The sequence below is a fragment of the Haliotis rubra genome, unplaced genomic scaffold (genome assembly GCF_003918875.1).
Source record: "Haliotis rubra isolate DU_JTF1 unplaced genomic scaffold, ASM391887v1 Scf135, whole genome shotgun sequence".
NCBI classification, from domain to species: Eukaryota; Metazoa; Mollusca; class Gastropoda; order Lepetellida; family Haliotidae; genus Haliotis; species Haliotis rubra.
In genome coordinates this window covers 1,702,108-1,728,539 of record NW_025765281.1, presented here as the reverse complement: position 1 = coordinate 1,728,539, position 26,432 = coordinate 1,702,108, and the positions used below count along the sequence as shown (strand labels likewise).

At 40.0% G+C, this 26,432-nt stretch overlaps 1 protein-coding gene across 1 annotated transcript in view; it reads right to left on the bottom strand.

Moving 5' to 3' along the window:
* The window catches only part of LOC124267955 (voltage-dependent calcium channel subunit alpha-2/delta-2-like), a 41,794-nt gene extending 15,483 nt beyond the window's left edge, over positions 1-26,311 (bottom strand). Inside the window, 14 exon segments of the mRNA XM_046702954.1 lie at positions 625-771; positions 2,508-2,652; positions 9,418-9,671; positions 13,609-13,712; positions 16,716-16,837; positions 17,342-17,470; positions 17,823-17,951; positions 18,402-18,466; positions 18,468-18,567; positions 20,408-20,560; positions 20,825-20,973; positions 21,730-21,879; positions 25,065-25,300; positions 26,270-26,311. Coding sequence (XP_046558910.1) covers positions 625-771; positions 2,508-2,652; positions 9,418-9,671; positions 13,609-13,712; positions 16,716-16,837; positions 17,342-17,470; positions 17,823-17,951; positions 18,402-18,466; positions 18,468-18,567; positions 20,408-20,560; positions 20,825-20,973; positions 21,730-21,879; positions 25,065-25,208 — 1,791 coding nt within the window. The 5' untranslated portion in view covers positions 25,209-25,300; positions 26,270-26,311.
* Positions 26,312-26,432: the final 121 nt, after the last annotated feature.

The window sequence follows — 26,432 nt, the reverse complement described above, 5'->3', positions numbered from 1 at the left end:
TACAAGCTTTGTCACAACAGCTTGTAAAGAATGAAATCTGATGAGGTGAGGTGAAATGGGGTTTAACATCACCCTTAAGAATATTTCACTCATATGACGATGTGCATGTGTGTATATGTGTGGCTGATTGTACTAGCCCAGACTTAAGCTGGTTTTATAGTGCTAGTTCACTGAGATACCATGCCGCAAGTGAAGCATGAATACCCCACTCAGACACATTATACTGACTTCGAGCCGACCAGTCCTTGTTGTACCCATTAATGCCGAGCACCAGGCAGGGACCAACAAGTACCATATTTTAACGTCTTTTGGTATGACGCGACTGGGGATCGAATCAGCGACCTTCCGCTCACCAGGCGGACGCTCTAACCACTACACCATGGAGGCGTCTTATCAAATCTGGATCAGACAAACTAGTGACTGATATTATGAGCAACAGCTCAGCTACTGGGGTAGGATGACACGTAATCAACCACACAACGAACCTTGACCGTACACCACACAACGAACCTTGACTGTACAATTCGCTTAATCGTCTTGTACAACAACTGATTTAATATAATCAAGAATCTCTACCAGGCTGTCAACAAATGATACCTCATAGCACTGAGAATACTGCCATACCTTACTGTTGTCTTCCGATCCCTTCACCACAATCTTGCCAGTGTTCCCAGCTCTCATCTCCCTCTCTAAAGTGGAAAACTCAGGCGGGTTGCCATACTTGTCGATCTCCAGCTGGGAGATCGGGATGAAGATGGGATCATCCAGCAGCTGTAAGAAAGATAATACTACGTGGATAGGGAAAACAATTTAAGTAAGGCCAGACTAATTTTATTTCTTGTTTTACGCATTTTTGTTCTCAGAAAAGGCAGGAGTGAAAAAAAAAAAAAAAATGTCACCAGTCAAAGCAAAAACACACATGAGTTTTTCAAAGGCATTGATTTTCAAGTTGCTGAAGTGCTCAAAGCACTGATTTCTAACACAAATATTGTTAGATAATTCAGTTTAAAGTCTCTGAGATACTGGTGTTTTAGTGTCCAACAAACTGCCTTGCATAGTCAAAGTCTTGCTTCCGTATATGTTAACATTAGGATTATATTTTTCGAGCAGTGATAATTCATTTTTATTTTTTTTCTTACTCTTGAATCCGTTAAACAAGAAATAAAATTGGTCTGGCTTAAATAAAAAATTTGACAAAGAAATTCCATGCATGAATCCAACTTTTCAACACCTAAACATAGTTGTTTGATTGGCATTTTAGAAGATGCTATTTGATGAACAGAGAATTTTCTGGGTTTCATCTTCTTTTTATTGTTGGGGGCGGTGGGGTAGCCTAAGGGTTAAAGCGTTGGCTTGTCACGCCGAAGACCTGGGTTCGAATCCCCACATGGGTACAATGTGTGAAGCCCATTTGTGGTGTCCCCCGCCGTGATGTTGCTGGAATATTCCAAAAGCGTCGTAAAACCAAACTCAGTCAGTCAGTCAGTCAGTCAGTCAGTCTATTTATTGTTTGGTACTACGTTTCAGGGCTTGTTCTTGCCCTGTCATCAGGTAGAACTAAAGAGTAACTATGTAAAACTATGTATTACTGCTTTAGTTGTACCTGATGATGGGGCAGAACAAGCCCTGAAACGTAGTACCAAACAATAAAAAGAAGATGAAACCCAGAAAATTCTCTATGTTCACCTAAACATAGTACTCTGCATTATTACTATCAACAAACTGTCAAACTCCTGCCAGAAGTCTTGTTACTGTGGTTTTCTAGACATCACCAATAATAAGTCCCCACAATGTTGTAAGGAATATCAAAAGTGATTTAAAGGTGGTCATCAAGTCAGAAAGGCTGAAAGACCTAAACTTACACATGGCTCTGGTCTAGCGCATTCCCAGTACATGTTCAAAACAACATCGTAAATATTGAGATGCCCTGTGCCCCTTTTAAAGAATCCTACACCAAATCCAGTTGTGAAAAGGCTACCATTGTTAAGAATAACTGGACATTTGTTACAAATAGCCAGTGTAGCTGTTCGGTTATCTGACTGAAAATACAGCATCAAAATACTCAGATCTATAATACATCCTGAAAGTTACAATAGATTTGATCGTTGTTTGATTGTTGTAACCAGTCTACCCATAATTGCATGTGCTTAGAAATAATATATGAGCTTATAACAAGCATATCTCAGTGAATTGCCAATTGACAATTATCATGGTTTAGCTACCTGGGTGTCGAGGCAGTGGGGTAGCCTAGTGGCTAAAGCATCTGCTTGTCATGCTGTAGCACCACAAACGATTCCCCACAAGAATACAATGTGTGAAACATTTCTGGCGTCCCTCACCACAGTATTTGGAATATTGCTAAAAGCTGTGTAAAACCTCTCTGACTCACTCACTCGCTCGGGTTCCACATGTTGAGTTGCAGAAGATAGTACCTGGTTTTACTTGGAATGACCGAGCGGAGCAGTATACTGATATCCAGCTACATCAGTGATGGTAAATGTCCTCACCTTCTTGCTAGGTTTAAGCCTGGGATGGAAGATTGTCTCTCCTTGGTTGTTGATGAGGAAGGAATAGACGTTGCCCCACTGATGTTTGGTGAGGAAGTTTTCTATCTCATCCAGGGTGGCGTCAATACCAACAACCCCTATGTATCTAGAACCAAAACCCACAGTGAGTCATCCTAGATATATACACACGAGTTACCTCCCTTCCACAAGCGGGAGCGAGGGCAGACCCTCCCTCTACCCATGTGCCTCACTCTCTCCTCATATACTGAGCCCAACATTTGAATTTACAGGGAAATCCAAAGTGTTATTTGGGGAGGATGGGAGGGCTGACCTCATGAGTCAGGATAAGTATAAAATATCAATTTTACTCAAAAAATTACATATTTTCCTTATCCTGACTCATGCTCTTTGCTTGTAGAATCCAACAGAGCGGAGGTGGGAATATATAATACTTCTGGATTTTAATAATTAGTGATTTGAACTGTGATGATTGTAATAACCCTATGAGAACTTCATAAAGGCATTGAACTGATGAATTCCTGCTGCCAGCTTATCAGCTGCCATATAGAGGTTATTACAATGTACTTATTATGATAAGTATATATAATATTAATACAATGCTTAAGACTAATAGACTTAAGCTTGTTAATATGCTAGTATAAACTCCTTAGAGTTTGTTAGCTAAAATACTTTTAAGATATAAACATAGCACTAAGCAAAATATGATTAATTTTAAGCTAATTATATAATAACAAACCTCTTTAGGGTTTGTTAGTTAAAAATATTTATATGATATAGACAGTGCTGAGCTTAAGATATGAATAAGCTTAGCTATATATATAACAACAAACTTTGTAGAGTTTGTTAGCTAATACATTTTTACAATATGAGTATAGTATTGTGCTTAAGATATAATTATCTTAAGCTACATATATAATAGCCAAACTTAGCAGAGTTTGTTAGCTAATATATTTTTACAATATGAGTATAATACTGTGCTTAAGATATAATTAACTTAAAGCTACATATATAATAGCCAAACTTAGTATAGTTTGTTAGCTAATATATTTTTACAATATGAGTATAGTACTGTGCTTAAGATATAATTAACTTAAGCTACATATATAATAGCCAAACTTTGAAGTAAAGTTTGTTAGCTAATATATTTTACAATATGAGTATAGTACTGTGCTTTAAGATATAATTAACTTTAAGCTACATATATAATAGCCAAACTTAGTAAAGTTTGTTAGCTAATATATTTTTACAATATGAGTATAGTACTGTGCTTAAGATATAATTAACTTAAGCTACATATACAATAGCCAAAACTCTGTAGAGCTTATTAGCTAATAGATTTATAATGTAACCATAGTACTAAGCTTAAGATATGATTAGACTTAAGCTAAATGTATATAGCAAAAACTCCTTAGAGCTTATTAACTAATATACTTTTATGTTATAAACATTACTGAGCTTAAGATATGATTAAACTTAAAGCTATATATATATAATAAGTAAAACTCAGTCGTAGAGTTTGATAGCTAATACATTTTATTATGTTGATTTAGACCTAGTATTGAGCTTAAGATATGAAGTAAACCTTGGCTAAATATATAATAACAAAAACCCCTTTGAGGTTTTAACAGCTAATATACTTATATGGTATCAACATAGTAATTGAGCTTAAGATATGAAGAAACCTTAGGGCTACATATGTATAGCAAAAACTCCATTAAGAGTTTGTTAGCTAATACATGACATAATGTAACCATAAAGCTTAAAATATGATGAAAACTTAAGCCCAATATATAATAGCAAAAACTCTTTTAGAGTTTCGATAGCTAATATACCTATATGCTATAAACATGAGTACTGGCTTAAGATATGAATAAGCTTAAGTTACATATATAATAGCAAAAACTCCATAGGTTTGTTAGCTAATACATGTTATAATGTAACCATATTGCTGCAAGATGTAATTGAAACTTAAGCCAAAGAGCAAAAGCTCTTTAGAGTTTGTTAGCTAATATAGTTATATGATATAAACATAGTACTGAGCTTAAGATATGAATGAGCTTAAGCTACCTATATAATAGCAAAACTCCGTAGGAGTTTGTTAGCTAATGTATTTTACAAATATGGAGTATAGTACTATGCTTAAAATATACTTGACTTAAGCTACGTATATAATAGCCAAAAAAAAAACTCTGTAGAGTTTGTTAGCTAATGCATTTATCATGTAACCACTGTGATGATAAAAAACGAGCTTAAGCAAATTATATATAGCATGAAGCTATTTAGTACTGTTATAAGATAAGTAAAAATCTGTAAGATTGACTTATCTTCTCCGAGGAACTGTCAACTGTTGTGCAAGGACCATGGGATCGAATTGGTGGATACCTGAGATGTCCTCGGTGGTGATATCTCTCAGATAATGGTTGGCAACCACCATATCGGATCTACAGTAATAAACCCTCCATTATTTCAAATAACATTTGTGTAGATGAAATTGTAGAAGTTAGGGCTCTAATATCAAGAGTATTAAAGCTCATGGAGGGCCGGATTAGGGATCCATCTGTCTTGTATGCATCGTAGTATGACAGTTCTACCAGTCAAAGGAGATATAATGCGTGAGACTACACACTCTGTCCGTAAGTTGATGATAGAGGAAAAATCTGTTGTATTTTTCTTCCTGTTTGGTTTAATTGGAGATAAATTTACAGTGCTCTTCAAGCTGGCCGTAGCGATAGCATCATCGCCATCATGGAGTCAAGTATGTCATCCAGGCATGTTCATAAACCTCACTTGTGAGGTGTTGGGTAGCACTATATTCATATCCCCAAGTTGGTACGATGAAACTTCCGCTTTATTCTCCAAACAGAAACTTAGTAGGTTTACTAACCATCTAGTTGTGTTAGTAGCTTGATGATGAAATGTCAGGTGTAGTCTGAAACGCTGTGGATTTCGATCCACTTTAATATCACGCGTCGTCCTAGGTAAATCGTTGCGATGTCCTTTGACGATGTATGCAACTAACCGGGAGTTTGTGTCCTCGATGAACTTTATGTAAAATCGCCTGACTGCTGTACCCTGCGTCCTAAACTTGACAGGGAGGTCTCTAACCTGAATAAAGCAGCCTAATCAAGAAAGGTTCAGGTTAACTGGGCTTGTAAGGAGGCTTTACCTCGTTCATTGATAAAAGTTGTCACTTGCTTAACCTATGTCTTGAACTGTGAACTATGCCTCGACCTCTGTGTAGGGCGCTTGTTCATCGAGGTCCAATCGAAATAAGGCATTTTGATTCTGTAGAGTACCCGGTACGCGTGATGTCACCGGTGTAGCAGGAAAAGGAATCTTGTATAATATAGTGCCATCGTTGATATTAGAACAATCATCGGTCTTCATCAGTAACTTCCTCGGTTACCCGAAAGTGACCGCGTGTTTCGAGGATTAATGGTGTAAACGCGCAGCTTCACGTATAAAATACCTCTGCTCTCACCAATATTAAATGCTGGGTGGTTATTTCCTGGCTGTTGTGAAAGTAATTTTCAGTTTTAAATATAATTCCGACTTCTTTATATATAAGGTATAATAACTTTGTAAGTTGTCAGCTTGGTAGACTGTATACATGAATGTATCGTATAATTGTAGAATTAAAGCTGAATTTGTTGTACATATTTCTTCCTCAGAAATGTTGACCGATTATGAGTTATACACGCTTGTAACAAGGCTGCTGTTCAATTTCGATATTGAATTAACACTGCAGATATGTAATGGTCACGCATGTGAATGTCGTATCGTCAGTCCGGATCGCATATACTATGAATTTGGCGTACGGAATAGTTGATTTCTGTGAATCTAATGAAACGTCGTTGACAAATTAATACAGCGGCGTTCTGTGTTGTAAATAGCCTGTGCAATTGTCTTCGCTGTAGGCTTATAGGCGGCATCTGGCATACAGTTGATAGACAACTTATACGATGTCTTGAACGGACTGGAGGAGTAGCTATATATGGACGAAAGTGGCTAGTATATGGAGACCTTGAGGAGACTTCCTCGGTGAACGCCGAGACTTCCACGAAGCTCTCGAGAAGTATCCCTTCTAGATCTACTGGTGAAGTAGACTTGCGAGCCACTTAGCCTTCTCGCGTACCTTCGGCTAAGATATCGAGTCAAAGTCCGATTAGAATATATATATATATATATATATATATATATATATATAAGAGCTTTGCTTCAGCTGAATGGCCTCTGTGTTTAACAGGATGTGGAGAGTCGGTACGAAGCGCTTACCCTCAGCGTCATGCCTTGTAGCTGGTGAGGCTCTAGCTCCTTCGCTGGAGGCGCCCTGGACTCTTGCTGGTTCTGCATAAGTAGGGCCAGTGGATCATCTTATCATTTCTGTAAAGTCGTATTCTGAAATCTGGTGATAAAGTGTCTCAATGATCGTTTCTAGATCTATTTAGGCCAACGAACATACGCGCCTCGTCATGGATTCAACTGAACCAATTCTACGATTAGGTAGTTCTTATTGTTGATATCGATGATCAACTTGTAGTTTTCATCGATGTCTTAAGCCTTGAAGAAGGGGTCCATGTTGTGCGTGGAAGCTTTACAAGCGTGGAAAGTTAAAGCAATTATGGTGTCTGAACTTTGTGGCTTTATGGGATGCTATAATCTAGATTCTGTGCTACCGCGAGCAATCGGGTCGATCGGAGGTAGGGTGATAGCATCTGCCGCCTTCCCCTTCATCAGGTATGTCTCGCGTCGCACTGCCACTCTAGGAAGGTGATGTAGACTTGTGTGCAGACTTGTGTGGTAACCCGTGAGAGGCGATCGATGTGGTGATGTACTTGAGGAGATCGGAGACTATTGACAGCTTAGCCGAAGCTCTTGGAGTAGTCCATTGACTCTGTTAAATGGCTGATCTATAAACTTGGTGTCGCTTCCCAGTGCCTTCGCGAATGCCTTCGCCCGAGCGCCTTCCCGAGCGGCCAACCAGCGAGCATAGCCAGCGCTGGCTATCCTCTAAGTTCGGTGCTGGGGAACGGCGATTTGGCAGCTTCGGCTTGCTAAGGCTCGCAAAGGTCTGGTGGCTGAGTCTGCATCTAAGGATGAAGCGAGGGAATGTGATGATCTATCCACGCTAGCGCGAAGGCCTTCGCCCGAAGAGCTGTACATCTGGGTCGCCGTCAAGGTGGTCTCTGCGACTTCCTTACAGCGAAGCTGCATCGTCTTGGCTCTTCACGTTGACTGGAGGTGCCTCTGAGTGTTGTCCTAAGTTGGAGCCAGCGAAGCCATCGTACTCTATGAAGCTGGCTGCTTCTCCAGTCTGTAGTGACCCTCCACGGCGACCATGATTTGCCGTAGCTAGCTCGTCTGGGATGGCTATCGCGGCCGAAGTAGTCGGTGCCATCTCTGCGCTGTTAGTGAGTGGGGCCCTCAGGTAAAAGTCGTCTGACATCAGTGCTTAGAGACATCCAGGCTGCATGGCGATCTCTGCTGATGTCATTGTATGCAATCACCGATCGCTACTTGTCTCATCGTCGGCCGTAGGATGATGATAGGCTGATCATCGTAGAGAGCTAAGTTCAGCGGCTGGAACAATCTCGATGAGAAAGTCTAGTAGACTCCCGTTGAATTCCCCTCAGAGGTCGGCGCTGCCCTGGGGTGCGAAGTCTGGCGTGGAGTGTTGGTGCTGCACGGGACCCTCAGGAAGATCATCGAATGTTGATCTGCGCCGCTGACATCACTATTGCCGACATCAGTCATTCTTTGATGTACATGTCAGGAATGATGATCGGCTGATCATCATACAGGCCCAAATCTGCGATGAGAACAATCTTTCGGCTGAGAAAGTTCTAGTAAAGGCTTCCGTTGAATACCCCTCAGTCGTGACGAAGGGATGTCTGGAAGCAGGGCGCTTCTTGGCAGGAGGCGGCGGACTCGTCCACGCCTCTCCCACCATTCTAGCCGAACCCAGGCGGGAGGGAGATCGCAACCAACAACAGTGTAGACTGGCCGAGGGGTTCAGGTGTATCAGTCATGCTAGACTCTGCATAAAGCTGACCTATCTGCTCGCGGCGTCTCAAGCGCAAAGTAATTATTTATTAAAGGTAGAATTGGATAAATTAGTATATAACTTGCAGCGTGAATCACATGAAACATGGCGAGCAAGAGCTAGGGCATATTAAATGCGGAAAATATAGATGTTGACATCTATAAATTCTCACCTTTAATATCAGCAATGATCCACACATTGGATGACATGTACTGAACCAAGACGACTACTACGACGACGACGACGACGACGACGACTACTACTACGACGACGACGACTACTACTACTACTACTACTACTACTACTACGACGGCGGCGGCGGCGGCTACGACGACGACGACTACGACTCCTACGACTACGACTACTACTACTACTACGACTACCACCACCACCACCACCACTACTACTACCCGAGAAGGTCCGGGTTAGAATAAGCCTTCAGTAACCCATGCTTGTCATAAGAGGTGACTAACAGGGTCGGGTGGTCAGGCTTGCTGGTTTGATTGAAACATGTCATCGATTCCCAATTGTGCAGATCGATGCTCATGCTGTTGATCACTGGATTGTCTGATCCAGACTTGATTATTTACAGACCATCATGTTGCCGAGTGCAGTGTAAAACTCACTCACTCACCACCACCACCACCACCACCACCACTACTACTACTACTACTACAACTGGCATGAGACAAGGGCAATGCTACAAACTTGTTGGTGAAGTAATGAAATACAGGGACAGAACTACTATACTACAGGCAATGAGACGGATAGTACTACTCACTTGCTGGTCATGAGACGGATAGTGCTACTATTACTACTGGCAATCAGACGGATAGTATTACTCACTTGCCAGTGATGCGACTCAGTACAGGGATGGTGTGTGTGATCATGAGACCAAGACCCCAGGCATCAAGGTAGGGAGACGTCCACAGTGCCTTGCTGCTCTTGGCATTGGAAGACAGGAACTCAAAGTAGTTGCCCATCTGGGAGATGAGGTTCTCACCAGTCATCAGCTTCTTGAAGCTTCCTCTGTGGGAACATGCCAGTTTCCCAGGAAACTCCTCAGCATCGTCTCGAATCAGGTAGCTGAAGATGCGAGCCTGAAACAGGAAAATAAGTATACCATTGAAAATCAGATCTAAAACATGCGAACAAAACACAGGATTGGATAAGTGTAAATTGACAATCAACCCATCCAAAATTAACACTCACAAGCCAAAAACACAGGATTTTATTATCTTTTCAGTCCCAATAAATTGGTCTTCACTCATACTTCCAGAAATCTGAATAGAACACTTTCAAATCTTTTAAAAATGAAAGTATCTGTTTCTCCATATTCTTGACAATACATAGTTTTGCTTAATGCATAACTCACTCTACCACATTCATTGATGAACTAACTTGTCTGTTAATACAATGCTACTGTACAGAGGTACAAGGGTATGTCCTGCTTCAGACCCGTGAACATGATCCAGGTTAAAACTGGTCTTCAGTAACCCATGCCTGTCGTAACGGCATCGGGTGGTCAGGCTCACCGACTTGGTTGACAACATGTCATCGTGTCCCAATTTCGTAGATTGATGCTCATGCTGTTGATCACTGGATTGTCTGGTCCAGACTCGATTATTTACAGACTGTCGCTATATAGCTAGAATACTGCTGAGTGCGGCATTAAACAAGAAACCAACCAACCAACCAACCAACCATGCCCTGCTTCAGACCCTGATATGAGTATACTAGGGCTGGGATGGGTAACCTGGGTACCCTGGGACGGGTGGGTAATGAGTTGGACCCGGGTACCCGTCACGTTACCCGGACCCGCTTTGATCACGTGTCTGAGACTCAAATAGAGTCTGAACAAACCACAAAGGAAGACCTATTGTTACCGATTAGGTAACTCGGTTTCAAAACATTTACCAAACAGTACGATGCATTACTTTGGCCAGTTATAACTTAAGGCATTTCAATCTATGGAACAGAGGACTATTCATCAGTCAACGCAATGCAAAAGCGTGCTATGAGATTTTACCTAGGTCTAGGCTATTGAAGTGGAGGCTAAGGAAGAAGTTCTTGGTGACATGGGATGGAACCCTGCAACTAAGTGTACGACAAGATGTATGCTTGATTCGTTACTGGAGGAGAATGATGAATATGGACCAAGAACGTATAGAGCCCTATGTTTTTAATTGGGAGAATAATCAAGCACGGAACAGACACAAGCCTTGGCACTTAGCTTTTTACCGGCGAATGAAGACATTGGGAATCACCAAAGAAGCTCTTTTAAACAACATCATCACTGTAAGAGACTGTGAAGAACTATCGTTACAAGCTTTTATGAAAACAAGGGAAAATTCATCACACCTGGAGAACGCAAAACGGGGATCGGGGAAAAACAAACTCTGGCACTACAGAACACAGGCCCTCGTGTTTTTGCAAGGATTAAAGATTTTTAAAATATTGTTTTTGAGATGACCCCCGACTCGAGATGCTTCACAGTACAATATATGATGTATTGTATTGTGAAGCATTTTGAGTCAGGGGTCATCTCAAATTTTTATATATTTATAAAAAATTCTTTAATCCTCACATAGACTCGAGGGCCTGTGCTACAGAATCCATAAATCAATATTCAATATAACAGAGGCCTATGTCTTAACACCTCAAAGTCTCACAGACGTGCCCAGGACGAGTACAGTGCCTCCGCGTATAGAAACCGGACGTTATGAAGGAATCGAACTTACGGATAGAAGATGTTTTCACTGGCCAAATCGTGTTGAATCGGAACAGCATTTTATTGAAATGTCCTCTTTACAACGATTTAAGAGAAGACCTTTTAACATCAGCAAAGTTTTTCATGCCACGTTTTACCCTCTTATCGGAACCTGAAAAGTCATCACTCCTTTTAAGCTCTGAAGATCTTATAAACGTGCATGCCAAAAACTGCTTTAAAACCCTTTTAAGATGCCGCCAAGTTTTATATAAATAAGTTTAACATTTCATGTTAATATTTTTGTATATATTTTTTTAAGTTCAGTTGTCATTTTATCTACTCACATGCCTCCAATATATTGCTGTGAAATTTAATTATCAACCGTCTCTCATAACTCCATTTATAATATTTACTGTATATTTTTATATGCATTATTATTTATTTTAATGTACTGTTTTTGTGCTTGATGCGAGTATTCAAATTATTTCCAGACACCACTCTTAATTTCGGCCATAACCGATTTTATTGAAGGGGAAAAACTCGCAATTAGTGTCATAACGGGTACCCAACATAAGACACAATCTCAGGAGAGCTGTACTTGAGGTTGATGAAATATTTTCTTTAGAAATAGTTTTGGGCCCCAATATCATGTACGGGTCCGTGCAACGGGCAGTTTTAGATTTTGTCTTGTCATCTGGAAAATATCATGTAATCTAGACAGGCTCTCAAGTGGCTTACACATATTTAGTTCTGTGATTTTAAATCATTTTAACGCTCTGTCATCTTAACCTACTGCTTTTTTAATGAATAAGTATTTCATGTTTCAGAAATGGAAGTGATTACTTAAAGTTATAATTCCGTAACACGAAGCAGAGCTTATTCGATATAATATGTATAATCGTCTATCCAAATGATTATTAATAATGTTGTCGGTTCTTTTATGTTAACTAAACGATTCCTTTTGGCGATGAAATAACTATATGTTGTTTTATTAAATCAAGTCCATGTGTTGGGCAAAATCGCCTCTTATTGGCCCACGTCGCCTTAAAACTATAAAACCAACCAACCTATTACGGGTACCCGGGTCGGGTCAGGTAATAGGGGGTCGGGTACCCGGGTAGGAAATTTGGACCCATCCCAGCCCTAGAGTATACTGTATTTTCCATTCAAGGACCTAGAAGAGATCCACCTTGAGCTAAGCCATATGCTTCAGGAAATCTAAGTACCACCTATATATCAAAGAACACATAAGAAATCTATTTCCTTTCTTTTCCAAGGGATTCACATACTGCTTTTCTATTTCTTCAGGTCTATGTGCAGCAGAGTGTCCGCTAATAATCATACAGAGGTCCAGGAATTTGTCCATGTGTCCTAAGAGTCCCATTGATACCCCAGGCCCCCGAATCAAAAACTGGTATTAGTGCTACATCGATCATAGGCCAATGTTAATGTATGAGAGCTATGACCACCTTTACCCTGGTCCATATTCAGTGAGAGTTACAATCCCCAAATTGGTATTGTCTTCAGACTATGACAAATACTAGTATGACTATAGTCCGTTTGGCTCAAAAGCGGACAGATGAATCGCAATCTAACATGAAAACTAACAAACATATAATACTCAATGAAACACTGATCATAATCAAAACATCAGACCAACTCTGTGATTTGTTTGCAGAATTTTTTTCCTCAGATTCAAAAAGTTGTTTAACAAACAATCATTAAAATTTTGACACAGTTCACTATTTGTTACGAGGGAGGAGTGCAGAGAAAGGGACAGCCCGGTGTTAGAGAAGCATGTGCACAAGTGCCGACAAAGTTATTGATTCATTAACCTGTGCTGTGCTGTCTCCATCCTTTCTCGCACACCTGGCTGTCCCTTTCTCTGCACTCCTCTCTCGTAACAAATAGTGAACTGTGTCAATATTTTAATGATAGTTTGTTAAACAACTTTTTATTTTTTAGACATAAATTCTGCAAACACCTCACAGAGTTGGTCTGACGTTTTGATTATGATCAGTGTTTCATTGATTATTTTATGTTTATTAGTTTTCGAGTTAGATTGCAATTCATCGGTCTGCTTTTGAGCCAAACGGACTATAGGGTTACTAGTCTTGCTAAGATGTATCCTGCTGAAAATAGGTTCATTCATGAGGAAAGGAGAATAATCACAGTAGTATGTCTTAAATGCCTCTCAACTTGAAAATTCTGAAACAATACCAAATTTGGAACCTACCACAGACTCGCTTTTTCCTAACTGCAGGGTCACTAACATTAAAGAATATATGTCAGAATAAAAAGTAGGCTGTATGGAATGAGCTGATTACGTGTGGATCTAGTTTCTTGTTCTGCATGTCACTTGCATCCCACACTTTGGTCCAGTTGTACTTGCAGATGGGTCCAGGAACATAGCCGCTCCTTGTGTAGTACCCTAACAAAAAACATCAAAAATAAGTCAATCACTTAGTGAAGGGTGGCGAGTGACTACCACATACAGTACAACCAGAAATTATTGAGAATTTAAAGATTGTAATTTTTAAAAATAAAATTCACTCATTACTCATGTATTAAATGTGAATATTAGCAGAACACAACTCCGGATTCAAAGACAGGTGAACAGTTAGTATTTTGTCAAGTCACCATGGGCAGCAATGCAGGCTTCAATGCGGCGGGGCATATTACTGATAAAAAGAAGTTAGAAAGTCGTGGTCCATGCTGTCCCAATATCGGACCACCTCTTCTTTCATTTCAGCAATATTTGTCAGATTTTTCTTATTGACACTTTCCTTCATAAGTCCACAAACATTTTCTATTATAGCTTGGCCAATATAATAACGTCATATTTGGATTCCGAAACCAGGCCTGTGAATGCTTTGAAAGATGTTTTGGGTCGTCCTGCAGGAAAATCAAAAAATTTCCATAGAACATGTAAGCAGATGGAAGTAAATGTCCCTCGAGAATATCTGTGTACCGATCACTGTTCATATTCCCTTCAAATACACAGAGGGGCGTTGCTCCTAACAGAGATATACCACCCCACACGTTATATTTCGGACTGTACTTTGGACGCTGATACAAAGGTTTTTCAGTTTGTTTGGCCCAGAATTTCAGTGTATTAGGAAACACCCACACAGAACTTTCATCTGAGAAAATCACATTGTCCCAGTTAAAATTTCTATGCTGTAAGCACCAGTTCAACCTTCGCTTTTTTTGTTCAGGTTTCATGATCGGTGATGGAATTCCTCGACTTTTCTGCCAACCCATTGCATGCAGCTCAGTTCTAATTGTTTCCTTACAGACAGCCACAGTTCCTCTATCAATCATATCCAGCCTTAAGTTTTCTAAACTCCTTCGTTTGTTTTAAGAAACAAGAATACCAAGCCGCCTCCTGTCACCGACAGTCAATTTTCTGGGCCTACCTGCACCTCCCTGGTGCTCAATGCCATATCCATTTGCAATATTTTTCAAAACACGATAAACAGTGGACAAAGGGATACCTGTTCTACTTGAAATCACTTTAGCTGATCTGATGTCCTGTGTTATATTACTCTAAAATCAACTTCCTCTTCTCTAAATCATCCATACTGAGGACCACTGAAAATGTCGTATGCTAGCAAGTAAACAAAGGGGTATAACTCTTCACAAACTAATGAAAAAGGATTAACGGAGTTGTCTCTCTTGAATGAAACCAAGCACTTGATAGCTGGTCAAGGTTGTTTATACTAGAAATCCAATTAAACATATTCCTAAAATTCTCAATAATTTCTGGTCATACTATATTACCGTAGATAAACCCGACCTCAAAGATAAGCCGAAGTCCTAATTGACCCTTAAAATCAGCATCAAAATGGTATGTTCTATACATAAGCCAAACCACCAACCTTCGTCCATCTTCTCGTCGTGAAATGTGAGTGAGTAAGTGAGTATGGTTTTTCACTACTTTCAGCAATATTCCAGAAATATCACAGCAAGGACACCAAAAAAGGCCAAGGGGTCTTTGTCATAACACAAATGGAATAAGCTATATTATATTATTATGGGTGTCCCAGATTCAAATTTTGTAAGAGCAAACATCAAAGGCCCTATGGTCATTCTAAGTTAGAGCTCAAGTCAATAAAATATCTGCATGATGTACACATGTAGTGGCCATAAAATTTCCAAGTCCCATGCTGGAATTCGAACCACGGACCTTCTGATCGAAAGTCGGACGCCTTGTCCACATGACCAAAAAGGTTAACCCCATCAGCAAGCTGTGGGATGACTACACGCCTTGCTATATACTCCCCCCGTCAACAGAATGCACGTCCTGGGCCTCATAGGTATGTACTGAGACTTATTTTGCTCAAATTTAATATGAACTTGCTCAGCCCCATGTTGGGTGTCAATGTTGCGGTCATAAAATCCGCCCTGCTATACACAAGCACCTGTTTATTCCCTACAGAGTGACATGAAGATGTGGATCCAGTAAAACTGATGACGACATGCTCTAGGAAGAATACCTTGTATGTAGGGATTACTGACATGCTGATTTTGTGTTCATAGTACAATGCTAACTGAGCTGAGAGTGCATGAACACATACTTGGTCTATCACTCGGATAAAAATAGAACAGACATGAGTCATAGACTATTAGTCACATCAAACTCTTTGAATGGCATTTAGAAGTGATACACGTAAAGGGAGAATTTGCTGTTGGCAGATGTCTGGTGTTCTTTGAGTCTAATGTTGCGGGGTCTGATGGTTTCACCAATGAATTGGTCACCACGATTTCCACCACTCGGTCCCTTGTTAACTTTCCTCTGTTAGTCTGTAGAAGGGTACTGATGTGATATGACTCCCCCTACATGCTGTAGAAGTGTACTGATGTGATGTGACTCCCCTACAGGCTGTAGACATATACTGATGTGATATCATGATATGACTCCTCCTATAGGCTGTAGAAATGTACTGATGTGATGGCTCCTCTCCAGGCTGTAGAAGTGTACGGATGTGATGTGACTTCCCCTACAGGCTGTAGAAGTGTACGGATGTGATGTTACTCCCCTACAGGCTGTAGAAGTGTACCGATGTGATGTGACTCCCCCTTCAGGCTGTAGAAGTGTACTGATGTGATGTGACTCTCCTACAGGCTGTAGAAGTGTACTGATGTGATGTGACTCCCCCACAGGCTGTAGAAGTGTACTGATGTGATGTGACTCCCCTACAGGCTGTAGAAGTGAACTGATGTGATGTGACTCCCCTTCAGGCTGTAGAAGTGAACTGATGTGATGTGACTCTCCTACAGGCTGTAGAAGTGTACTGATGTGATGTGACTCCCCTACAGGCTGTAGAAGTGTACCGATGTGATGTGACTCCACTACAGGCTGTAGAAGTGTACCGATGTGATGTGACACCCCCTACAGGCTGTAGACGTGTACTGATGTGATGTGACTCACCTGGTCCACACCGGACCTGCTCCCCATCTGTGTCCTTCCCATCAGTTGCAAAAACAATGAGTGCCTGACAACCAGTCCGGGGATTGCTGTTGAGAAGCTCAAACGATTTTGAAAAGCTCTTCCTGCCAGACACCAAAGGAAAAATTGACAGCAATGTGTTTTGTGTCAACATAATGAAGAAATGAAACAGCTTTTAAGAATATATATATTGTTGAATAGAATGGTCATGCAATATGTCCAAGACCATGTCACAGCACAGATGACTGGATGACCATTCATACAGCATACACCATACTATGGTGTCACATTACATAATGTAGAGAGCATTTCTGTATCACATGATATTGTTCCGTTTATAGCTTTTACATGCTACTTTTTTATCCAATCTGTACATGGTCACATGACAATTAACAAAGAGCCCCTTATGGTTACATAAAAAAATGGTTCCTTGTGTGTACCCGGTAAACTGCATGTGTTCTCATTAAAGAGTGAGTTCATACTGTTTCAGAGTTATGCGCCTAGTGTCGAGTACATAACAAAGACTACCTTCAGGTTTTGATATCAACATGTAATTGTGAACATGACACAGTTTTCAATCCATGCTGATGTCCACTAGCAGTACATACCCCAGTTCACTGGTTCCGCCAGCCTTCAGCTTCTCTATCTTCTCTATGAGATCCTTCCTGTGAGCAATGGTCGCTGGCACCATCTGTTCTGTCTGACAACTCAGCACCTCTGTCGTAAAGTAGTGCCACCTGGTTCAAACAATCATCTCGATAAGAAATGACCATTTCATAGGTTGTGATTTATATTTTTCTAAAAACTGCTTCCATAAAATCTTTGAAATTGCTATTTTGCCTAAGTTTTAAAACCATAAAACACCAAAACTGTTTGCTGTTCTTACTTGATGTTCTGTGAGATTGGGCTTTTAAATACAAAAAAGTCAGTAACCAGTAATGACATAATAATTACTCAGTCTTTGAAAGCCAAGTATTAACACTCAAAGGTCCCTAAATTTCAATACTTTTCAGAAGGGACATAATTTTTAACACTGGATAGTTTTTTTAACATGCTTTATATTCTCATCCATGGTGACAGACTACTTACTTCCCCACTTCATCCCAGTGGCTGGCTCTGGCACAGATGACATTAACATAATCCTGTTTGGTAAGTGTGTTGATCACAGCCTTGGCCACTCCCTTTGCAATGGAGAACTTCTCACCAGCCATGGACTTACTAGAAAAGTATACATGTAACAATGCGTTTTACACTGCTTTTAGCCATATTCCAGCAATATCATGGCAGGGGACACCAGAAATGGGCTTCACACATTGTACCTCTTGGGGAATCTAACCCGGGTCTTCAGCGTGATGAGCAAACGCTTTAACCACTAGGCTACCCCACCACCCCCTGTAACAATTGAGATCAGTCAGTTCTTGAATATGTCATAATGTATAACATAACATTTTTTCAGATAACAAATTAACACATTGCCTGTTTGATTAATGATCATGGTGATTTAGCTGAGACATAGACCAAAATATTTTTCTTAAATGAGACCCTACTGAGTGAGTTTTATTTGCTCTGTCACACGGATATCTATAGTAAAGACAGCACAAGATTATTTATTCAAACCGTTGTACCTTGTACTTTCAGCAAACAAAACACTTGTCAGTATATTTTTACCTGCAGTCCAGAACAATAACCACATCCTTTGGACCACTAGTAGCAGCAATGTACCAGGGTCGTACAACGTGGGTCGTAGTCGTTATAGAAGCCAGCAAAATTAGTTGACCATTCTCGACCAGGAAACAGACGAGTTACTCCAGTCGTGGAACCAAAGTATTGCCACCTGATAACAACAGAATTATTATCAGTACGAAAAGCATCAGTGGTAGTGCTGTAACGATGCATCAAACTATCGATGGATTGCAATTGTTTGATCTTCGAAAGCAATCAATTGATGGTGGAAACGAAAAACTATCGATGCATAGAGACTGATACTACTTCAACTACTTTTTATTTTATATAAACAATACATTCATTTGGGAAATGACTTCAAATGAGACAATTCAAGGAGGAAAAACAATTGCAATAGTTGGTCGCAACAGACTATCGCTATTGCAATAGTTGGTCACAACAGACTATCGCTATTGCAATAGTTGGTCGCAATAGACTATCGCAATACTATGTTGCAATAGACTATCGCTTTTGCAATGCAATAGTTGTTTTCACCCTCAATAGTCACCCCTAATCAGTGGAGCTAACAAGGAGTAGTTACCCCTCCCAATTTTCAAGAGAATATATCGGTAGTTTCTAAATATTATATTAAAAGAAATATAAACGTAATTTTTTAAGTAAATAAAATGGATATAATGCCGTATACGGGACTCCAGTGCTTGCCCAACCATCCGCTTGGGCGAAAAGGGAGAGAGTGACAAGTAAGGCAGGTCACCTGACTGTTTTTTGTGGAAAAGGGCAAAAGGGAGGTAACTCGTGCGTGAGTGTATTTATACGTCCGCTTCGGGAACTTCAAGGGATTCAAGTGTTCCACTACCATTCGAATGGGAAAGGGAGATAAGCAAAAGATCATGAGTCAGGATAAGTAAAAATCAAGCATTATGTAACAGTATCTAAATAAAATGAAATACTATCTGTTGAAAACAGTATTAGCTTTTTCCTTGCAATACACATACACAAAGCATATGGAGCACAAGTGAGTGAGTTGGGATTTATGTCACTTTTAGCAATATTCCAGCAATATCAAGGTTGGGAACACCAAGAAATGGGCTTAATACACTAAACCCACAGTGTTCATGAATGATGTTTCAAAATAACAGGACACTGGGTCGTCTGTCTGACCCACTGAAAACTCACGGGACCCACAGAAGAAAAAAATAGACACACATTTCAGATTTAACATTTCTTGTAATTGTCATTGAAATTATTAACAAATGTAAGATTTATAAACAGCAAACAAGTCAGTGTGACATGTCACATATAACAACTTCAGTGAAAGTCATTATGAACCATACAGTCGGACACTGTGGCCGGCGGGTTGTAGACTTCCATCGGATTGAGAGCAAATTTGCCGGACTTGTCCGAGGGTCAGATACTATGCGTGGACACTGTTACCCATGTGGGGAATTGAACCCAGGTCTTCGGTGCAACAAGAGAAGGTTTTATCCACTGGGCTACCAGTACGAAGTAATGAGCAGGGTGTGAAACTTAATATTTCAAGTGTATGCTTTCTTATGGTCAGTTCTGGCAATTATTGCTTACACTAATCACATTTCCAGTCATCTGTAGAGATTGTGATTGCATAAATGTTAACAGTTTAGCCTGATCCACAAATGAAAGTGGATGTGCCCCTGCAACCTTCATAAAGTTGGTTTCTTGTTTATGCCGTACTCAGCAATATTCCAGCTATATGACGATGGTATGTAAATAATTGAGTCTGGACCAGACAATCCAGTGATCAACATCACGAGCATCATTCTACGCAATTTGGATACGATGACATGTGTCAACCAAGTCAGCAAGCCGACCACCCCATCCCGTTATTCGCCTCTTACGACGAGTATGGGTTACTGATGACCAATTCTAACCTGGATCTTCACAGGTACCTTCATAAGGATCCACATACAATAAGATTTATCAATAACTGACAAGTCATATATTCACTGCTTTACCTGAGGAGAGGATCTCTGTCTGCATTCTCATGGAACACTTTTTCTAATCCAGCTGTGAACAGGATGGTGTTGATGACAGTGGGGTCATCACGAGGTACCTCATCTGCTATTTTTATAGTGGAGCTGTTGATACTGACGCCTTGTCGAAAATATCTGCAATTATATCAAAATCTGTTATCAAGCTGACACATAATCATTGCTGTTAACATCTCAATGGGTTATCAGAGGTGCAACACTGTTTTTCAAATACATCAAGGGAAAAGCACAGCTAAGCATGAGTGAGTAAACTGAGTTTGGCCTGAACCAGTGAGTTGTGTCTTACAGTGACCTCATATTGTCATAATAAAACTAACAACCTGATCAGCTGGATGTGGATACACTATATCAATGTCAGTAAAGCCCTGTCTGACAACTTACGGGTTAAATGTGAGATCTTGAGGCAGCAAGAAAGGAATGTCTGAGTCTCGATATTCATCTCGTCTCAGATCCTTCAATCTTGTCACATTGGAAGTTCTGTTTTCAGACAAATAGTCATCATATAACTTGCGAACTGAATTCGCTAGATTCTGTAAAATATAAGCAAAAAACATAAATTATTTTCTTCGTTGTAAAAGTAACTTCATGAAGTTCAAGCACAATCTAAATCATGAACTGGAAGGTTAAATTTCCAAGTCAAAAGGTATATCATATTGTTAACATACAAAGGGACCAACAGCCCTTGAATTTACCTTACCAAGTCATATTTTGTAAGGTCAATAATCAGCTATACGCATAAAGACAAAGACGGAAGAATTCTGATAATAATAATAATGAATGTTTATAAAGCACCTGTTTCCACAAACTTGTGCATGCACAAAGCGCTAATACATTACTACCCCAGATAACCGAAGCTGCCTGTGATGCGCTATAAGGTTGACAGTCGTATGACATATCCCATCAGGTACCCATTCACTGGTGGGTGAACAGTGGCAATTCATGAACAAACTCACTTGCCTAGGATGATGGTAGAATAACATATTCAGCTTTGAAAAACTTAAAGGTAGCCATGTAACATTTGATCCATGTGCTGCTTATTCCAAACCATCAAGGCGTATGTACTTCTCTTAACAACAAGTCAGTTTTTAACCCTGATACATATGATCAGTACATGTTTTCTCAGATACATACAGTAAGAATGTTACAGTTATAGCTACAACACTGGTATAGTATGCAACAAGGGATTTTCACTTCCACATTGGTCACATGTTACTTTAGGCCTTCCAACCCTTAAGGGTAGGTCAATGGCTTCCTTTAAATGATATGTATGTGAAACAATATCCTACCTTGGCTGCCTTCTTCTTTTTCCGGAAGTAGTCTCCAAGAGTCTCTTTAACTACATTGACAATTGTTTCACCATTTTTCTTCTCAAATGTGTAATTTGCCTGATCGAGGTAGCTTTGGGTGACATCTCTCTTGATTCCGTCCCCTGCCAGCTGCAGAACCACAAACGACTGTCATGAGGGCATCTTCCATATAGGAACATGATCACATCATATATTTCCATTCACTACAATGAACCACAGAACTAGGATAGCCTGTTACATAAGTATTTTATTCATTAATGTGATTAATCCATATTGGCAGTGATAACTGACCAATTCTCGTGATTGTCATTCTCAATTTTTTTCGATTAACAAACCTAACCTGCACAGATTAATCAGACATATATCATTTTATAAACTGAAAATTTCATGTTTAAACTTCAACCATGCTGTAAGTCGATCAAATTACACAGTGTAGCAAATATGTGTCATGAATATGAGGTAATAAAAAGGAATATTATTGATAAATAAAATATTACAAAACCCATTTCAATAACAAACTGTTTTAAAAAACTGGCTGTAAGTTACATTTGGCAGTACCGTATTTGCTTATTTAATCATGACAAAAAATGATTCTTCATGCTTTTGAAAGTGTCCCTACATTTAGATAGAACAAGTATATATGGATTCTAGATTCTAGAGCACGACTGTTCGATACGGGTTCTTGTATCGTTTTCAAGTGAGAATGGTACAGGACGACGACGAATTAGGAGCACAGAAGGCAGGTTGGCTTGGTTGGGAGGGTGAAGAAGGTTGGGTGAATGGCCTTGTGTAGGGGAGAGGGGGGAGATTGTTGGTGAGAATGATGAGAAAACCGGATCGAAATGGCGTGTTTTGGTAGGGGCGCGGACGTCGGAGAAGACAATGTGTGTTGAAGAGATTGAGTTGGAGCCTATTGTTAGTGTTGAGGTATACCGTAGCCGTGAGAGGTAGAGGGGATCGAGATGGCTGTGTTTAGGTGCTGCGTGGACGTCGGAGAGGACATCCGCGCTATGGAATGTGAATTTGGATCCCTTTTCTAAATGTAGATGCTAAGAGTAGGTATGAGGAGGAATTTAATCATTTGTTTGGGAAGGTCATATGACGACGTGCATGCGTGTATATGTGTATGTGTGGTTGCTTGTACTAGCCAAGACTGAAGCTGGTTTTATAGTGCTAGCCCACTGAGATACCATGCCGCAGCGAAGCATGAATACCCCACTCAGACACATTATACTGACTCCGAGCCGACCAGTCCTTGTTGTACCTATTAATGCCGAACGCCAGGCAGGGGCCAACAAGTACCATATTTAAACGTCTTTTGGTATGACGCGGTCGGGGATCGAACCCGCGACCTTCTGCTCTCCGGGCGGACGCTCTAACCACTACACCACAGAGGCGGTTGCATTATTTTTGATTTTATGATGAAGGTGGCCAAGGCTTTGAATATATTGGGGGGGATTGTGAGGATTAAGTAGGAGATGTACATTGTTGTGGTATTTGGGAGGTATATTGCTGTGAAGTTGCCTAATGTTTGTTTGTTGTAGGTGGCATTGTGTAAATATGTGGTTAATGTCCTCTGGTGTGTTGCAGTGGGTGCATAATCCATCTGTGTGTCTATTTTGTTTGTATAATGTATAATTGATATTTGTGATGCCTGTGATAACCCGGTTTATGCATGTGTCAATGTTTTTGGTATTGGAGAATGTGGGAAATGTCTTAATAGGTGCTTTGATGATATTTCTTACCCATGTTGATTTGTTGTTGTTTATGTTGTGCTGGAAGTTTAATTTGGTTATATTTGTTTTGATGAGTTGTTTAATTTCTGTTTTGGATGTATGGAAGTTGATACTAGGTGAGTTGTGTGTGGTGGCAAGCTTAGCAGCTGTGTCTGCAGTGTTATTTCCTGGTATGTTAGTGTGGCTGGGTATCCATATGAATGTTATGTTTTTATTTAAGCATTTAAGTGAATCGGTTTGAATTGTGATATTGTGAATTAGATCCGGGCGTGATTTTGAGTCCATATTATGTAGTTGTCTGATGGAGCTGAGCGAGTCGGAGTGTATGAGGAAGTTTGTTTGCTGTAGAGAGGGTATTAAGTGCAGTGAGGATTGCAGTTAGTTCTGCAGTATTGATGGTGGTATGGTTAGTATAGTGTAGGTTTGTTGTTAAAGGGGGAATGTGTTGTACATGGATGCCTATGCCTGTTTTGTTGTTTGTGTTGATGGATGCATCTGTGTAGATGTGGGTGTGGGAAGGGTAGTATGTGTTGATGTGGTTGTTATTATGTCTAATTTGGTGTGATTATCAGTGTTGTTTGGCAAGTTTTGTAGAGTGGAGGCTAAGGTGGTGTCTGTATTTAATGGTGTTTGGTTTGTTTGGTTTGTAGCAAGGATGGTGAAGTCAGTCCAGTTGATTTGGTGATTGGGATGAGTTGCTATGTGGTCTGATATGGCTGATGGTCCGATTTGATCATGGTTGAAGTCTGAGGTTCCTTGATTCTGGTGTTGATGGGCCTGGATGTTTCTCCTATGTATGAGTGTCCACAATTGCAGTCAATTTTGTAGATTACGCCTTTGGGGTTGGGTTTCTTGGTTTGTGGGTATTTTCTACCATTGGCCTGCAGGAGGTTGTTGATGGTGGCGGAAGTTGAAAGGTGGTATCTATGCCTGCTTGTTGCTTAAGGAGCCTGCTGATCTGGTGTGAAGGTTTGCCGATGTATGGGATGGAGATCTTTATAGGGGCAGATTCAGGTCGAGGAATTTTAGTGGTAGATGGTGAATTTTTTTAGGTTATTTAAAGATGACTTTTATGTCATTGTTGATAGTTTCTAAAAATTGTCAATAATGCATGAGTTTAGAGAGGTCATTCATGAATGCGTGCCTTTGAGGTAAAATGCGCGAGTCTCACGCAGGATGCGTGAGATTTGACAGGTATGCCACTTTCAGCAATATTCCGGCAATATGAAGGGGGGGACACTAGAATGTGATTAACATAATGATTCTCTCAGTTTGCCTGGTAGGCAGCTTTGAAAGAGTGAGAAAGTAGGATTTTACACTGTTCATAGCAATATTCCAGCAATATCACACCAGGGGTACACCAGAGAAGCGCTTCACACATTGTACCTTGTGGGGAATTGAACCCGGGTCTTTGGTGCGATAAGCAAACGTTTTAACCACTAGGCTACCCCACCCCTCACTTTGAAAGAGGTTTAGTTTGATAGTTTGACATATCCCTGAACACCAAATGCTGACTTTTGACTCACCAAACAGATGAAAGTGATTTACAACACCCATACTATGCTACCATGTACAAACCTGCAATATGTAGTTCTGGATGAGCATGGCCCAGTTCTGGATATCTCCTGCCAGAGTACCAATGTCATGTTTTTCCTCACCAGGATATGACACACACGAATAAAAGAAACTGATGAAGATAAGACTTGCTCCAAATGATTTCATTTCAATTATTCAACTGATAAAATTGAAAAGGAAGGTAACAAACCAGTTCAGTTTGCTATAATCATTTTCACATTTTTCCTTCCATCCAACATCTGAAAAATAAGTAAAAAACAGTAATAAGTATGATGAAAATCAAATTCTTATGCATCATGCATGAAAGAAGATATATATCCCTGGCATGTATGTAATTGCTAGCCACCAAGCTCATTATCTAGTCCAAGTTTTGGTCACAGTATGAATATTCATGCATCTCAAAAGACTAATATTCATTGTGTCACTGTTCTTTTGTGTCAGTAAGGATGCAGATTTGATATGGATGTTTATACCAACTTTGAAAGTACTGAAATTTGGATTGCATTTTTCTTTGCAGATTTAAAATATACTTATTATGGACAATAACATTCACTAATTTTACTTGTGTTCAATGGTATTCTTCTCAGTCTGTTGGCTCACTGACACTATTTGCTTTCTGGTGATTATAAGAGATAATTAACACGGCACCAGAATGACTGATTGAAGTGATGCCCTTTAAATCATGGCACATACAAAGCAGGAATGTATGTTAGGCAACAAAAAACAAACATGACACTATTCCCGACATAATGTGTCCATTGGAAACACGATATTGACACCTAGAAAAGAAATGTGTAAATGTCAATTCAAAAAGTATTTGATCATGGCAGTCTGAAGTGTGTGTCCATCTTCTTGTTGACTGTCATTCAAATTACTTATCATAAACGAAATGTCGATCCTCCAATGAGAAATAAGTAACATAAATTCTACATTATTTGTCTGATAACAAAACAGCCCACATTTGGTATTCCTGTTGATTTGGACTATACTGAATGTCATTGAACAAGAAGAGTTCTAGTGTCAGTCAGAAGATGCTGGATGGTCGATTTCGATCGATAGCTTCACATCCAAACGATTGCAAGCGGCCAGGCAACACGATATATGGCTAGTTAGGTCTACATGTTGACATACAGTTAGATGCATCTATAACAGGTGCTAAAATCTTAAGAAAATGAATGATTAACATAAACAAAATTCCGTAACATTACCACAAATTGAGAAGAGCAGACAACATTGATCGTAACCGGTGCCTGAATGAAACTGAAGATTTGATTGGTCCTAATAATCATTTTGTGGACTATTTTATTAACTGATCGCTGGTTGGTTATTTTTTCCGGAAACGGGAATTGAATACTCTACAACACCGCGCGT